The sequence below is a fragment of the Uranotaenia lowii genome, chromosome 2 (genome assembly GCF_029784155.1).
Source record: "Uranotaenia lowii strain MFRU-FL chromosome 2, ASM2978415v1, whole genome shotgun sequence".
Classification (NCBI taxonomy): Eukaryota; Metazoa; Arthropoda; class Insecta; order Diptera; family Culicidae; genus Uranotaenia; species Uranotaenia lowii.
This window is the reverse complement of record NC_073692.1, coordinates 203,402,439-203,420,453: the sequence shown is the minus strand read 5'-3', so window position 1 is coordinate 203,420,453 and position 18,015 is coordinate 203,402,439. Positions and strand designations below refer to the sequence as shown.

Genomic DNA, 18,015 nt, shown 5'->3' with positions numbered 1-18,015 from the left:
ACCAATACTACTTACTTACTTAATGATCCAGCGCCGATCCTCCGGTGCATAGGGCCGTGGTAAAAAACCTCCACTGTTGACGATCCGGAGCCAGCGTCTTCACCTGGTCCCAGTCAAGATTGTCGTCGACAGTTCGGATTTCAGCGGCTAGGCTTCGCCAACACGAGTTTCTGGGTCTGCCTTTTCTTCGATGTCCTTCTGGATTCCAATCAAGCACCTCTCTGCAAATCTCGTTTTCATCTTTTCGCAGCGTGTGCCCAATTCATCTCCACTTACGTTCCCGAATCTCGATTTCTAGCGCCGGGTCTTTCTGATCCGGGATTCGATGTCTTTCCTGGTACCACCATCAGGCGTTATCTGGCTACCAAGATACTGGAAGCACTCCACTTTTTCAACTTGTTACCCAGCTACCATGAAACTGGAGGGATTTCCTGTGTTGATCTCCATCGACTTGGTCTTTCCGACACTGACTTTGAGACCTGCTGCCTTGGAACTTTCGGTGAAGTCGTCGAGTTTGCTCTGCATATCCGGTTGTGTTTGGGCGAGCAAAACAATATTGCTAGCCAGGTCAAGGTCGTTCAGTTGATCCATTGTTAAAGGACACACATGATCGTCCGGATCGGAATCCAGCTTGTTGCCGTCGGAGTGTAGCGTCGATTTACTCCTGGATCCTGTTTAGGATCACTTTGCAGAGTACTTTAAGGGTTGTACAGATCAACGTTATGCCTCGCCAGTTACCGCACTCTGTCAGGTCTCCTTTCTTCGGGACCTTTACGAGGATACCCTGCATCCAGTCGGCCGGGAATGTTGCAGTATCCCAGATGTCAGCGAAAAGACGGTGCAACATTTGTGCTGACAGGGTAGGGTCGGCTTTCAGCATTTCAGCAGGGATGCAATCGATCCCAGGTGCTTTGTTGGACTTCATGTTTTTGAATGCCGCTTCTATTTCAGCCAGCGAAGGCGCTTCCGAGTTGACGCCATTTATGCGGCTTACTGTTGGCGCTTCGAGCTGCGGGTTCTGTTGGCCATCGCTATTCGTGACTCGGAAGAGTTGTTCGAAGTGCTCAGTCCATCGTTTGAGCTGATCTGTTCGATCGGTCAATAACTGACCTGCTCGGTCTTTCAGCGGCATTCTTGCATTACCAATACCTCTGAAAAAAGACTGTCTGTCCCTGAAACTTTACAAACAAAACCTGGATAAGTCAGAAACCTCTTAAAGCGAGAAAAGAAGTCGAGTCCCTAGCTAGAACTTTCCCCTCTCCAGGTTCCACTGTAAAAACAGTTTTAGTCCTTTGAAAACTATTTCAGAACTCTTCAGAAACCTGTTCCGAGCATAAGGACAAGTTGGCAGTTTGTATTTTGGGGAGAAATATTCTGTTTCCAGAATTGTTCTCAAAGTTTTTTCTGAGGTTCTGATGACAAGAGCATAAAAAAGGGCAAACATCTTGATTAAAAATATAGAATCAAAGTTTATAAAAATTAAAATAGGAAAAAAAAACAAAAATACTGTTTCTGAACTGTTATGAGAAATGCCAATGAATATAATAAATGTTGAAGCGGAATTTTTTTTGCTTCTATTGCCTAGCTAGCTTCATTTTGTCACTGCAAAAATTATTGGGCTACTGAAACTTGCTATGTGAGACAATAAGGTAACTCTAAGTAACAAATGTCTGAGCAAACTAAGGTGACTTATCTAACTTCAAATTCGAATTAATACATAAATATGACTTAAGGAACATCCAGATCAAAATCTGAGTCGCCTACTTCGGTACGACAACAAACTTTCTGTTCATCTAATGATCCAAGATAACCCAACGTCTCGCCAAGTAAACTTGAGCCTTCCTTACCGCATAAGTTCAATTACATAAAAGTTTTAAAACAGCGCTCAAGTGCAGTACCCAAAAAAATTGCCATCAGTTAAAACAGTCGTTCAAGACCATGCGTAGCTCCTAATTTTTTTTTTATCAAAAACCCACGTGCGTAATGCGTTACAGACGATAATATTTTGATTCTATCGTCTACGTGCACGTGCCAGAAAAGTTATAAAACGCGCCACACTTCAAGTTTCGGCAGTGACTCGGTCATTTGAATACGGCGATATGTTTAGCTTTTTGATCGGTGTCTGCCTGCTGGCAAGTTACGCCGAGTCCTCCCAGTTTAAATCCTTGGACCGTTCGATTGCCGAGTGTGCCAAGTATGCACAACACCCGGAACGAAGCCTCGACGATGTCACGCTTTATCCCAAAACCGAGCGTTTCAGTGATCTGATCCACTGTTCCGGACTCGTTTTGAAGGTTTGCAACAACGAGAAAGGGGCGTTGCCGCACGTCGTGGGAAATTACTTCCACCCGGATCCGGAAGACAGCTGCTTCAAGGATAGGTACAACAATTGCAGACAGGTAGCTCGGGTCGGTTTGTGTCCTGGTGATTTCGAAGGTCGAGCTTATGCGGATTTTACATGTTTGTACGAAAATTACGGTACTATGCAGCGGGGACCACAGTTTGTTCCGGCATCAGACTTACAGGAACAACAATACGTTAGAGAGGTTTTCCGAATTTTTCAAGTTCCGGAACAGGTACTGAAGGACTATAGCGAAGGAAAATTTGAACAGCTTGTGTTGACTGAAAGGTTGATCCGATCGTTCTTGATAAAGACTAAACTTTACAGTGATGTCAACGGATTCGATATTCTGAAAATTTCTAATGAAGATGAAAATGGAAAGTATATCTCTGAGGAGTCGAAGAATTGTCTCCAGGAGGATAAATCCAAATTGATCGAAAACAGATGTAGATCGGTTTATGAAACCTTAGAAAAATGTTTGCCAAATTTTCTCGAGGATATTAAGCGTAATATCGGGTTAGTTGCTAGCAAAATATTGATCCAATGTTATACGAAATTGTAATTGACTCAAACAAATTGTCCTTGTTGGCCTTTTTAAACCAGATCCAGAACATGTAAATAAATTACAAAAAAAAACCGTTTGTTTTTTTCTCTGAACAATACACGTTGTATAAAAAATGTCGATTCGATGGCCTTCCGGTGATGGACCAGATCATCTTCATGAGCTTCGGAGAGAAATCTGTGCTTTGTGGCATCCAAATTTTTTTTACATTTCGATTCTTGCAATCTTTGGTATAACTACGGACTTGTCTAGTATTCTCTCATCGATGAGTTAGTTGTGCCTTGATCTAGAGACGATCTCCATCACGTCCACTACTGGGACTTCACATTGGCGATCCTGCCAAAATTGTGCTGGATGTTATTCGAAATTCAGAAAGTGCTTAAGGTTTTTCGATTGCTAGAATAAGGAAAGGTGCCGGAATAAAGGGTGATACGGTCAAAATTTGGTCAATATCAACTTGACGTATTTCTTTCAATTTTGCATTTAAACCTGAACACCCCTCATTTTGAAGGTGTGTGTGTAGAATGTTGCTCCTATTTTGATTTTGGAATTCACTCTTTAGTTGTCAAAATGCCGTCCAAGAAAAAAGATCAGTGTATCAAAATTTTGCTCGCGCATTGCGAAAATCCGAGCTACTCGCACGCAAAGCTGGCAAAATCGCTAAAAGTTGCCAAATCAACCGTTACAAATGAAATTGAAGTGTTTGGGGAACGTTTGTCGACAACCAGGAAGTGTGGATCGAGGGGAAATCGAAAACCGGAAGCCGCTGAGACGACAAAGAGAGTTGCCGGTAGTTTCAAGCGAAACCCTAACCTCTCTCTCCGAGATGCCGCAATAAAGCTGGATGTATCGTCTACAACCGTGCATCGAGCCAAAAAACGAGCCGGACTATCGACTTACAAGAAGGTAGTGACTCCGAATCGCGATGATAAACAAAATACGACGGCCAGAGCGCGATCCCGGAGGCTGTACACGACGATGCTGACGTAGTTTGACTGCGTGGTAATGGACGACGAAACCTACGTCAAAGCCGACTACAAGCAGCTTCCAGGTCAGGAGTTTTATACGGCAAAAGGAAGGGGAAAGGTAGCAGATACAGTGAAAACCCGATTTTATCACCCCCATGATGAATTTTAGAGTGATAAATCGGGGAGAGTGATAAAATCTGGAGATTTTGAAAACATGATTTCAATCCGCTTTAATCTAATAAATTACCACAAAAAACGTATATCATCCCAATAAAACAGTGTAGAGGTTTGGTAGTAGATATTCCCTTTTTTGACATATTACTAGTAATAGGTCCAATTTACACCAAATTATCATACAATATTGATTTTACGTTTCTTTGCTTCGATCGCTATTATCAGAAATTTAAGTAACCTTAAATGGTTCTAATCCTAATGATCTAATTATTTCTTTTAGCTATAAATTACTGAAGATTAGATTCAAAGCTTCTGTTTAAAACAAAATCAAAACCGGCCACTGAGGCAACATCATTTCTGCTAACAGCTCCAATGATTTACAACGCAGATGAATCTGGATTATTTTTTAAAATGCTTCCATCAGAAACACTTGTTGGTCCTAGCGAGATATATGCTGCAGGGCGTAAAGTTGACAAACAGCGAATAACTTTTATGCCATATTGTAATGCAACCGGAGACCACAAGTTACAGATGGTTATCATCGGAAAATCAAAAAATCCTAGAGCTTTCAAAAATTTTAAGGTGCCCGTCACATATTTCGCCTCTAAAAATGCCTGGATGACTTGAGTGATTTTCAAAAACTGGTTCCTCCAGGACTTCGTACCAGCAGTACGCAAATTTTCAGCCGAAATGTCTATTCCTCCTAAAGCTGTGTTGTTACTGGATAATTGCTCAGCATATCATATGAATGATAAGCTGAAAAGCGATGATGGTTTGATAACTGTTTTTATGCCTCCAAATGTGACTGCGGTGATTCAAATTCAACCCATGGACCAGAATGTAATTCAGAACTGTAAACTAAAATATCGTCATGGCTCGCGAAATCGATATAGGTCAAAGCTTGAAGAGCATAACGTTGAGGGATGTATGTTTCTGGATGCACGATGCTTAGAGTGAAATACAGCGTACAGTACTCCAGCAGTCATGGAAGAAAATTGGAGTTATTTTAAATTACAAACTCGCTCACGAAGATGGTGTTCCCTTGATCCATTTGATTGATGTAAACAAAAGCGATGAAACCATGCTTGGCATCGCTCCTCAGATTAGCCCGTTCAGAGTAAGAGCGTGTATTTTTTTCGCTGTGCTCTTCCCAAACGGAGAATCTGTAAAAAATGCTCAGTTACCTCCAGAGCGACCAAGCGTCCACCCAAGTGAGGGCCAGAGAAGCAAGCAAACTGATGAAGTGCGTTCTCAGTGCAGATAAATTCGTTGGCACTCGGGCGAAAGAGACGCTTAACAGAAAACTCGGTTTGTCTTCATCGGTTGCGTCTGGATCGATGTTTCGAAGTGCGTCGGAATTTACAATGCAGAACATAAATCTAACGGAACTAAATTAATAACGCCAATGGTAGTCAAGATAGAATGCTGGTGTCTTCGACAACATTGCTCTGTATAATATAGCGCATATTTTGATATGAAAAATAAAGTTAAGAGGTCCACCGATAGCGTGATATAAATCATAACTTTCTTGTTAAGCATTTTAGAGCTTAAGTTTTTTCTACAAAGTTATTTATCTCAATAAAATACACAACTTTGTTTAACATGTCAAAGTTCTACAATCTTTACCCAAGGAGATACGGTTAAATTAAAAAAAAAATACTTGAAAAATGCTTTTCTAAAAGTTATTGTTATTATCGCGCTATTTTTGAATCTCTCGACTTTAAATTTTATAAAACACCTATCTGGTCATTCCTGAGCGAGTTCCTCTAGATTGATGTTCTGCACCAGGATCAATGATTAGCTACGAAAGCTTTCTTCGGCCGAAAAATATCAAAAACGTAGCGGTAAAGGAAGATAAATCCTAAATTTTTACGAGTTGTGAAAGTTTTGCATTTTATTATTAAAATTTGTCCCAGATCCCTGCATAATTACGGTTTGTTTAATAGACAAAGATTTTTGGATAATTTTAGTAAATGTTACTTTGCGAATCGCTGCTTTTGTAAATTAATGCTACCCACGTACGATTTTAAAGTACATAAACCTAAGTATACAGCAATTAGCGGATGCCCGGATATTGTGAAAAAACTACTTGGATTTTGCCCTGATTATTTGGAAAATGAAACAAGAAAATCGAATTCAGTTTAAAATTGTTTGTTGAAAATTGGATTTGTGAAAGTTTGTTTCATAAAAAATCAAACCAAAACTTTCCTTCGTATTGTCGCAACACATCAGCAGTGTTAAATTTAAGTTTAAAATTTAACACTGCTGATGTGTTGCGACAAAAAAATGTAAGTCGTTTTTCTTCACTAGATAAATGTCTGGAATTTCCTCAGATTTTGACGGATATTGCTCAGTTTTTGGAATGGAAAATTTCAGATTATTGACCCGGTTTTCCCCATGTTTTTTAAATAACTTGCCAGGAAGTGCCCTACCCGGCTACCTACAAAAATAGTTCATACCTAAACCTACATTGGACCTCTTCGACTGATGCTCTGTTCCGCTCTGCATAACGGCTTTTCTGAAGAAAACATTCCTGCATTGAAATCTTTCTGGCTTGATACACTGAGCTACTCAGCAGCGTCGCTAGAGCACAATTTTCTAGCCAGCTCCTTCTCTTTTCTGTAGAGCGAGCGACGTCCACCCGACCGTCAGAGCAACCGCATTCGGGCGCACTCGGCAAAAAGATAAGTGAACGTTGATCGGCTGAGCAGTGCACTCGGGAACCGAAATGATAAAAGTGTAATTCGTTCTCTGCTCTGTTCTGTTTGCGAGGTGTTGGACAAGCATGGATGAAACTATTTTGCCACAAGACCCCGAGAAGAGATATGAAAGTTAAGCATTTACGGATGAAGAAATTCTGAACATCACGCTGGATGATCAGTCAGCATTAAACGAGTCCCTCGAATCATTGGAGCCATTAAAAGTTTCGGATGTATCACCAGACTCAGAATCAGCGGCATCTACCCCAAATGATTCATGTTAAACTTCAAGAAATATAAATTATGTTGAAGCTGTACGTATGTTGGACAACATAGTTGATTGGGCTGATGCTTCAGATCTCTCGATAGATGATGTCATCTTCTTGCGACGAATAAGAGAGATTGCTTTGAAGAAAGCTCAAACAAATAAAACACAGCTTTAAGATTACTTGAATATGTTCAGTTATACCATTATATTTAGTTATAATTGTATTCACAACTTTGATTTAGTTAAAATTATAATAACAAAAAACCTGTTCAAAACTTGACTTTTTTGTGTAAAAATCTTGATACGTCCCTGATCAATCATCTTCACTTTCAATATCGATGTAATCATCCATCAGTTTTGTCCCTTCAGAATAATTTCAACGTTAAGATATTCAACGAAAATGAAAAAAGGCGATATTAAGTATTTTTGCGTTGAATAAAATATGATGACAAAATTGGGTGAAAAAATGAGACAAAATCAGGGGTAGACATAATCGGGGGTAGACAAAATCGGTGTGTGACAAAATCGGGTTTTCACTGTATTTTCAAACCCATGAAACTGTCAAAGTTCGCGAAGAAATATCTGGTTTGGCAAGCCATCTTACCTGTGGCTTGAAAAGCAGTATTTTCATAGCTTCCGGTACTGTCAACCAAGAAATTTACGTGAAAGAGTGCTTGAATAAACGAGTGCTGCCTTTCCTGGAGAAACACGGATGATCCGTACTGTTTTGGTCGGATTTGGCATCTTGCCATTATGGTAAAAAGACCATGGAGTAGTAAGCCGCCAACATGTAGATGGTTCCCAAGGAAAAGAACCCTCCCAACACGCCAGAGCTCCGCCCAATTGAGAAATACTGGGCTATTGTCAAGCGGAACCTAAAGAAGACCAAAAAACTGCTAAGGACGAGCAGCAGTTAAAGGCAAACTGGCTTTCTGCGGCGAAGAAGGTGGACAAGGTGGCTGTACAAAATCTGATGGCAGGGGTTAAGCGTATGGCCCGGCAATTCGGATTTGGAAAAGCGGAAGCCTAACTGAATATTTTTCCTGAATTTTATACTAATTGAACTTGAAAATGAAATTTAATTTGATTTTTTAAATAAACGATTTCACCGATTTACACGCGTTTTCCTTTGACCAAATTTTTACCGTATCACCCTTTATTCGAATTGTACAGAATAGGTACCTGGCTGATCACGCTAGGTAAATCGGCAGTATGGAGGCTTTTACCTAAAGAACTTTCAATCCAATTTTGTGAACTCTTCATGTTTCTCGGCATTGCTTAACCTTCCAAAGCCGTTCGCAGATTTCCGTACAAATCTATTTTTGACAAATTTGACCTGCAGTTTACGTACGGTCTCCTGGCCGCAAATATTGACCGATTTCGATGAATTTTAATTCATTGTATGGATAATTTATTCTAGTTTTTCAATATTGAAAAATAAAGTCGAAATATTTTACGACATCACCAGTAGCTGATTCCGAATGAAAAAAGTCCCGAAAAAGAGCTCTTTTTAGAATGCCTATAACTTAAGACAGGTTCCAAATATTGCGCTGATTTTATAATATTTGGAATTGTCAAGAATAAATCTACCCATGGATGTATAAATTTTTGGTGGTCCAAAGGAAGTTTTGGCCGCTATCCCGGAACTTCCGGTAGAAAAAATTCTTACTTCAAAAAAGTCACCCAATTTTGGCTTTGCATTGCTGTATCCCGGTAACCAATGGATCGATTCTCTAAATTCAAATTTTAGTTTTTTTTCGTTAACTTTATTATTATTTTCGTAGAACATAGTTGGTTCCTCAAAAATCTCAGTTGTTCAGTATATGGTAATGAAACTCACATCTTTTTTGTCATTTTTCAAACTCCCCCTCGTGTCGGTGGGTTTACGCGATTTTGTTAGCGTGATTTCTCTAAAATTTGAACTCAAATTGGTCACTTTTTATATACCTAGAGATTCATTAAAATCTCCTCTTTCGATTGACATACATTTTGTGTGGTGTTTTGAAAATTTGTAGCAACGTTTTTCGATTTTACTGAAAGCTGCCAGATTTCAACCAGTTTGGTCCACGTTTTCAACAGGTTGGTGTACAAATCTCGCACCCCTCACGTAGCTGCGGGAGAAACAAATCCTGTAGCTCTCTTTTGTCGCTCACCAAATCTACCACCCAACCCAGCAGCAGGAGGAACTGCCGTCTCGCCGCGTGGTTTGTTGATTGATTGTGCTGATGCTGATGCCTCTTTGCGTAGTAAATGTTTTGATTTTAAAATAGAGAAAGATTATTTTTCCAAATTGAAATAAGCTTCTTGAATCTTTTTAGATATTTTATCATTTGAATTCTTCAGTGATACATTTGTTTTGAATGTTATCATGATTCTTTTCTGAATTTTCTGAATTTGAGAATTCTTCAGTGATACATTTGTTTTGAATGTTATCATGATTTTTTTCTTTTATTTCAAGCAGTGTCTACCGCAGGAGACACAAAATCTATGATTCAAGTAACAAATATTCTGAAATTTTAATCAGAAACTTTAATCAGAAATCGGAATTTGAATCGGAATCTGAAATAAGAATCTGAAATTTGAAATTGAATCTGAATCTGAAATCGAAATCTGAATCAGAAATCTGAATCTGAAATCTGAATCTAAAATCTGAATCTGAAATCTGAATCTGAAATCTGAATCTGAAATCTGAATCTGAAATCTGAATCTGAAATCTGAATCTGAAGTCTTAATCTGAAATCTGAATCTGAAATCTGAAATCTGAATCTGAAGTCTGAATCTGAAATCTGAATCTGAAATCTGAATCTGAAATCTGAATCTGAAATCTGAATCTGAAATCTGAAATCTGAATCTGAGATCTGAATCTGAAATCTGAATCTGAAATCTGAATCTGAAATCTGAATCTGAAATCGGATCTTGAAATTTAAATCTGATACAGGCCCCGTTCGTTTTTGGCAACATTCGATTTTGGCAACATTCGGTTTTGGCAACATCCGATTTTGGCACATGTGCCAAAATCGAACGGTTTTTAGAAGCGACATTACCTTTTAGTTTCCTCTATAACAGGACCAACATAATTTGGCAAAAAATACCAAAAAACGTTTTCACGTTCAGAAATGGTGATATAATACAATAACAAAAACAAAAGTTTTTTAAAAAATTATCAAGTACTCAAAAATTACGAAAATATGAAAAATTAAAAAAAATCAAAAACAAATGCAAACAAAAGACTAAAAATGACAAAATCAACTTAAAAATGATGAAGAATGACAAAAACAGCAAAAAAAAAAAACAAAGATTATAAACAAAATAAAAATAGTGAAAAATGCATCCAAAATATGAGAAAAAAAATTTAAAAATTTCAAAAATGGTCGGAAATTGACTTAAAATAACGTTAATGATAATAAAAAGAGTTATTTTGTTAAAATTGGAGAAAAAAAAATCAGAATAAAAACCGTTCGATTTTGGCAACATTCGATTTTGGCAACACAAAATATTCGGGCATGTTGCCAAAAACGAACGGGGTCTGTATCTGAATCTGAAATCTGCAATCTGAAATCTGAAATCATGGACGTGAACTTTAGAAATGTTGCCCATCCATTAAAATATTATATCAAAAAAGATTCAAGCAATTTTTACAACAATAAAGCATTCATTTCATTATCAGCATCAGCACAATCAATCAACAAAACACGCGGCGAGACGGCAGTTCCTCCTGCTGCTGGGTTGGGTGGTAGATTTGGTGAGCGACAAAAGAGAGCTACAGGATTTGTTTCTCCCGCAGCTACGTGAGGGGTGCGAGATTTGTACACCAACCTGTTGAAAACGTGGACCAAACTGGTTGAAATCTGGCAGCTTTCAGTAAATTCGAAAAACGTTGCTACAAATTTTCAAAACATCACACAAATGTGTGTCAATCGAAAGAGGAGATTCTAATGAATCTCTAGGTATATAAAAAGTGACCAATTTGAGTTCAAATTTTAGAGAAATCACGCTAACAAAATCGCGTAAACCCACCGGCACGAGGAGGAGTTTGAAAAATGACAAAAAAGATGTGACTTTCATTACCATATACTAAACAACTGAGATTTTTGAGGAACCAACTATGTTCTACAAAAATAATAATAAAGTTAACGAAAAAAAACTAAAATTTGAATTTAGAGAATCGATCCATTAGTAACCGAGATACAGCAATGCAAAGCCAAAATTGGGTGACTTTTTTGAAGTAAGAATTTTTTCTACCGGAAGTTCCGGGATAGCGGCCAAAACTTCCTTTGGACCACCAAAAATTTATACATCCATGGGTAGATTTATTCTTGAAAATTCCAAATATTATAAAATCAGCGCAATATTTAGAACCTGTCTTAAGTTATAGGCATTCTAAAAAGAGCTCTTTTTCGGGACTTTTTTCATTCGGAATCAGCTACTGGTGATGTCGTAAAATATTTCGACTTTATTTTTCAATATTGAGAAACTAGAATAAATTATCCATACAATGAATTAAAATTCATCGAAATCGGTCAATATTTGCGGCCAGGGGAACTTACGCAAACTCTCGGGTCATATAGACCCGAACAGCCTAATTACGGATTTTTTTGAGGGAGCACTTCCGGTGGTCACAGGAAGTTGCCTGGTACTACAGATTGTGTATTTCGTGATTCCCCAGGGAGGTTTTTAAAATCAAATTTTTGCGATTTTTTCTCGAAGAGTTATGATGATTTGAATGTGCGCTTCGGGTCATATTGACTCGAACGACTTTGGAAGGTTAAGCTGATCAGTGTGCGAGCAAATGTGTTGTAGTTCACTCGGTCTCTGCACTCTACAATCGTTCCAGAAATCCACTCGATTGTGTAGCGTCTCTGCGTAGACCATCCGCTTTGAACTCTCGATTGATGGTGTTGTGACGTCTGTTTTGCTTCGTGTTCGCTGCAGTTGGGCTCGAGACCACCAAACCAACCGGAGCGCATTAAATTGATCGTTGGAGAGCTTCGTCAGCCGAAACTTTCCCAATGTTTGTTGATGAAGGCCTCGTAGAAGGAATACGCCATACGAAAAATTTCTTTAATTAAATGCCAGGTGTGGAGGATAAAAAATTAGGGCAATTTAGAAAAAAAGCTGTGTAGTCAAATCTGACACTTATGGGTCAAATGCTATGCATGAATATTGATTTCATCATTCATTTTTGAAATTCTGTAAAATCTGGGCACTCTGAGCAAAAATCAGGGCAAAATCTGTGTCTGAGAAATTTCTAGACGAAGGGTCGAAAGTCTGTGTTTACAGACAAATCAGGGCACCTGGCAACCCAGCGTAGGGATCGCATCGGAACTCATTCGATGATTCGCTCACTGCCTTGAAATTCTTCGTTGTCAAAAGAATGTTGTATTCTCGGGAAGTGAAACAGAAAAAATACTTATTACCTATATTACTGCATAGCCATGCCAGCAATACAAAGGTTGATCGGATATGACAACAAGAAAGAGGCATCAGTATACGGAGTTCATGTAGTTTATTATTAGATACTTTTTTATTTCATTAATTCACAAAAGAAACATAAGATGAAGAACGGGGATTCGACGGCATCCAGTTGATGCAGAAGATGTAATTTCTTTAACCTGATCAAATAAGTGTAAAACTAAAAATGCAAACCCTGCAAACCACACAGTGGAGATCCACTAATCCGACAACTATCTTTCAATGAGCAAATCCAAACACTGTCCAACAAGACATGTCAGCTTGAAAACTTGCCAAACTGAGTCGTTTATAAGACAAGCTGAAATAAGCTACCAAGATAAATAGTGATCGAATAGCAACATACTTGCGAATGATACAATTATATTCTCCATTTTCTCTCTTAAACTTTGTGTTTGAGTCGTTAAATGCATACTTTGGGAGTATTTTGAAAAACATTCCATTTTGAGTGGGAGAGAGCTAACTTAGTCTACGGTTTACCTCTGTACTGTATTTCCTAAAGGTTTCGAGGGTTGTTTAAGTCTACCTCAATTGTAATATCAACTTTAGTGGTTTGAATCGGATGAAACAAACTAGGAGCGTACAGTAACTCTGTGTAGATGTGTAGAATAATGTATGTTGTTTCAAATTGTATGTGTAATACAGGTTCAGTATTTCATTAGTAATTTTTGTTTTGTTTTTGGTATTTCACATCTGGTAGAGATTAGATTACTGTGCACGTCAAAGTGTTACCTAGCATGGTTTTTGAATTTTTGATTAAGTATATTCCAATGTTTGAGCCTAATCTCGGTGGTATTCTAAACTCTAGCCATATTTGCTGCCATTGGATATAACGCGCTGGTTGTTCTCTAGTTAGTCGTGATGTGATCCGCCATTGCGGTGATGTGATCTGGAGCGGGATCTACTGGCCGAACGAGGTGTACGGGAACGGCTCCTGGAACGTCCGCCTCCCTTGGACAGCGATCGACGCGGTGAGCGGCTTTGCTCGCGGCTGCCCGAACGATCGTGTGCGTTGTTGGATCTCTTAGTTGGTGTTTTGGAGCGACTGCGACGACTGTCGCGATCACGCTCTCGCTCACGTTCCCGGTCCCGGCTGCGACTACGGCTATAGCTTCGGGAACGGGTACGAAGCTCACGGGAACGTGACCGTGGACTGCGGCTACGGGATCTGTGCAACGGTGCAATAAAATTTAAGCTTGTATCAGTACAACACTTCTTGTTTTTTATTTTCATCTAAAGATAGGGAACAGCCGTTGCTTAGTTGAAATCTGTTGATTATTTTAGGGGGTACCACTATGCTTATTCAACTGTCAACGAGGAATGGGATATGGTTGTGGTATCATATGGTTTTAAGAATGCTTGAATGGCTCTTATAATCCCTGATGTTGTTAGGAGTAGATGAAACGTATTTCACAAAAAGCAACCAAATGGAATAGTCATTGTACAGATGATGATGATGATACTGATAGGGTGAAGGGAAACTACAAAAACATATCATCAACTAAACAACCGCTATCCCGGAAGAATGAAATCATAAATTAGTGGCTCTAACATGGTCCATCGGTAACATTTCAGAAAGTTACCACAAGAAAGGTTCCGCCCGTACTTCACCGGAACTCAGCTGGAGCAGCGAGCTCGAAGCAGACCGCCCGGAAAACATTTGGATCATTTATGGTTAAGCAACATAAAATAAACTAAAGCAAAAGGAACACTCACGGGAGACTTCACAGTAGAAACGTTCTTGCAGAATCATTAGATGGCCGATAGCTGACTGTGTGTTTGCTCAAACTCTCTACAGACGATTCTTGATACTTGGCGCTAATGCTAATGATGCTTTTCTACTCGAAGATCTCTCTGTTTCTCCCTCTGTCTCTTTCTCCCTCGGTCAGTGGCACCCTCCTTCCTCGGAGTTTTTGTCCTTGAACAAACGAAAAGGACACAACTCTTTGGCAGGAAGGTCCCAATAATCGGGCACGATGTTCTTGAAGTGAAGCTTTTCCGAATATGCAATACTCCCGAAGACTAAATCTCGCACAGAAGAACCATGATTCTCTGATAGGCTACTTGAAGTGAAGCTGAAGAAGCTTGCAGTTTCGTTTAATATTACGTTTTGGACTTGAAGAGACCCACACACACAGTTGGACAGTTGAACCCTGGGCGCGCTCAATCGCAATAAGGTGCAAATTCGGCGCGGTGACACAAGTTCTGCGTTGATCTGAGAAACCCCCGCGCCCGCGTTGAGAGAAGGACGACCGATGACTGATTCAACCCGTCGGAACACGTGTTGTTGTATACGCGTACATAAGTAGGTAAGCTTTATCCGAGATGGGGACCGTTCATAGGACTACGTTGAATCAATCAGCGGGATGTGTGTGTGTAGGTTTTTAGTAGTAGGTGGATGCTTCCTCTTTTGTTTATCTGTTATCATTTTCATATGTGCTCATCGACGATGTTCACCCGTTATCGAGCTCTCTTTCGCTAGGTGATGATGTGAAAATCGAGGCCAAAATGAATAATCGCTTACTTAGAGGGATAATAAGTGGGATGTGCGGAAGCTGTCCGCTCGGGGTTTATCATGGATCAAATGCTGTGAGATAACATGTGCTCTTGGGTGGAAATTTGGAGAACCGTAAAACTATAGACTTCACAAAAAGCCCCTTAAGCTAAACGATCTTACAGGAAAGATTTTAAAATAGCTCATTTCGATTCTGACATGGTCATGGCTTTCCGATTTCTTACAGATCTCTCCAGGTCTGGCATCAGGGGTGGAAATGATCTGGTATCCGGTGCGTTTCAAATTCTTTAGAAATCGCCGTTTTCGGCGAAAGGTAAAATATTTCTCGTTCGCATAACTTTAGATCTCGCTCATAGAATTTTTTGAAAACCAGACAGATGTCTTTTCATTTTTCAAGAGTTTTGCAGTGTAAATTCAGCAAAATGTGTTGGTTCATTAGTGAGATATTACACTTTGAACGAAAGAAGTCCGAAAATTCAAATTTTTGTTCAAAGTTCCAGGTCCCAATATGAAAGAGCCCCTAAAATTTTGTCTGCTAACAGTATGCTAGTTGCTCGAACTCTTAAAGAAAAAAAATACTCTAAGTAAAACGTTGTATTCCAAGTTCAAGATCCGTATGCGTGATTTCTAATTTCTATTCTAGTTTCTATTCATTTTTGTTAGCAACAGGATCAAACTCTTGGAACATTTCGATAGTGAATTTTTAAAGGTCGTATGCCTCAAATGTAAAAAATCCTACTTTTCGATTTTGCAAAGTTATCTGACTCTGAGGGATATTTGGTTCTCGTGTTGGCTCATTTGCCGTTTTCAAAATTCGATACCGAGTTGATGTTAAATTAATGAGTTGATATTTCTTGAGAGTTTTGAACTACATTCCTTTTAGACCATTTATGAGACGAGTGTCTATCATCAGAACATCAAATTTAAACTCTAAGAAACTAAGCTAAAATAATATAGTAGGGTAGAAGTTGTAGGCGAAAAACCCTCTTTAAATAATCGTACAACTTCTATAGCACGGTATTTTGAAATCTTACCCCTTCAAAAAAGATCTCTGTCTGAATAAAAAAAAAAGTTTGAGCATCCTATCCACTTTTGGATCTCATCAATTTATAGTGCCATTTGAAACATCTTTGAACAATCTTTCACTAAACAGTCTAGTAAACGTTATGATGAATTGGAAAATGTATATAACTACTAGACTGGAGTAAGAATTTAAAAACGCAAACATCCTACTTAATTTTTGTTTGTTTTCTTTGCAACTGAAAAAGTACCTTTCTAGAAAAAGTTAACTTTGCCGTTTAGCTTAAGCCAACCTTAGACAATACGAACAGTAATCAGCACGTGCTTAAATGTTCAACAATTTTTCATAAGACATAACCATTTCAATGATTGGCTCATTTTTTTTACCTTCTAATAAATGCTACCTGAGTCAAACAAGCGTTCAAACTGAAAAAGGCCCCAAAATATAGATATCAACTATTAAGGCACATGTATCTCACACCATTTCCCGAGCATCATTTCAATTTTAACAAAAAATAATCAACAATAAATATTGTCAACAGTAATTACCTTCTGCGACCTTTGCCGCCGCCTCCACCTCCACCTCCTCCGCGCCCATAACGGCTACAATCGCGAGCGTAGTGTCCCCGGCCGCCGCACTCGTAGCACCGATCATCAGAGTGGAATCCTCCGCCTCCACGACCTCCTCCACCACCGCCTCCTTCTCTACCACCACCGCCACCGCCACCACCCTTGCCCCGGGACGGAGGACCACCCCGCAGGCCCCGACCACCCTTGCCGGTCGATAGCTCTACCCGGGCGCGGCGCCCGCAAATCGTGCGTCCGTCCAGACCTCGCACCGAATCCTCGGCATCCCGGGCGTCCTCGAACTCGACGAAGGCAAAACCCGGCGGATTGCGGGCCACCCAGACGTTCCTCAGCGGACCGTAGTACGAAAACGCATCCTCAATGTCTTGTTTGCTGGCGTTATTGCCCAGATCTCCGACGTAAACTTTGGCGTCGTGTGGATGGCGAGACATCTTCTTTGACTGCTGGCCGCGTTGTGAAAATTCGATAAAACCAAACCAGCCCGAAAAACAAAGATGGAGTCCAGTTAAGTTCAGAATTTTGCAAGCTCGATCTTAAGGTGGCGAAAATTATTTTTTTGTTCGAAATCAAACAACCACTTACCATTTCGGGGTTCCACTGCCTTTTTGTCGAAGAACTTTGCACTCTATGAAGATGTTCCGTCTCCCCCGGGGGCACTGAACGGAAAACTTAAGTAAAACCTTCCCGAGACAGGAAGCCAAATTACTGTACGAATGACGAGCAGACCTTTTCCACAGGATTGAGGATCCCGTTTGACGAGACGATTGCCTTTTCCACTCGGTCGAAAAATGAGGCTTTGAAAAGCCGCGCGGATGCGCTCCCGGAGAGAATTTCCTGCTACCGACCCGACTAGGGTTGCCAATTTTTTTTCTGAATATTCAGGGGCTTGTGGAATAAAAAGAATAAAAATCAGGACATACTACATTAACGGAATTTTCAGGAATGAATCACCCAAAAAAATTAAAATCCCAGAAAAAAGAAACAGAGTTTCCTATTTTTGTATTTGGATGTCGCTACACATTTGACCTCGATCGATAGTATCAGTTCAGTACTGCCCACTTCCAATACATTGAAAGAATCAGTCTTTAAAAAAAAACGGGGAAACACTAATATGGCTAATATCGCTAAACCAGGTTGTCAGGTTTAGCCTAAAAAATCAGGCAAATCTTAAAAAACCAGGAACATTGGCATCTCTGGACCCGACCGAACGATGAAACTTGAACAAAACATGGGGTTAGGTAAAGAGCGAGAGAGATAGGATATTCAACTGCCTGGACCAGGCCAGAGGCCTGTTTGTCGACGGCAGGGGTGTCAGGTGTCCTGATTTTTCAGGATTTGTCCTGATTTTCGAGAGGCCGTCCTGATTTTTCAAAAATGCTTGAATTGTCCTGATTTTTGAAAAATGGCACTT

The 18,015-nt window shown here is 39.7% G+C and overlaps 2 protein-coding genes across 3 annotated transcripts; one reads left to right on the top strand and one right to left on the bottom strand.

Annotated features, from left to right (window-relative positions):
- Positions 1-2,099: 2,099 nt before the first annotated feature.
- Positions 2,100-4,339, top strand: LOC129742267 (uncharacterized). Its single transcript, XM_055734142.1, has 2 exons — positions 2,100-2,787; positions 4,326-4,339. Exons 1-2 carry the CDS (start codon positions 2,100-2,102, stop codon positions 4,337-4,339), a joined length of 702 nt encoding a protein of 233 aa, XP_055590117.1.
- Positions 4,340-12,501: 8,162 nt separating this feature from the next.
- LOC129746167 (serine/arginine-rich splicing factor 7) lies at positions 12,502-17,397 on the bottom strand. Of its 2 annotated transcripts, none has more exons than XM_055739686.1 (3): positions 17,187-17,397; positions 16,566-17,047; positions 12,502-13,649 (listed from the first exon to the last, which is right to left on the bottom strand). In XM_055739686.1, the coding sequence occupies exons 1-3, from the start codon at positions 17,187-17,189 to the stop codon at positions 13,334-13,336; spliced, it is 801 nt and encodes a 266-aa protein (XP_055595661.1). In that variant the 5' UTR covers positions 17,190-17,397; the 3' UTR covers positions 12,502-13,333. The 2 variants fall into 2 exon arrangements, with proteins under 2 accessions (XP_055595661.1, XP_055595663.1); XM_055739688.1 differs by having other exon boundaries at positions 16,566-17,044; positions 17,187-17,395.
- Between the last annotated feature and the right edge of the window lie 618 nt (positions 17,398-18,015).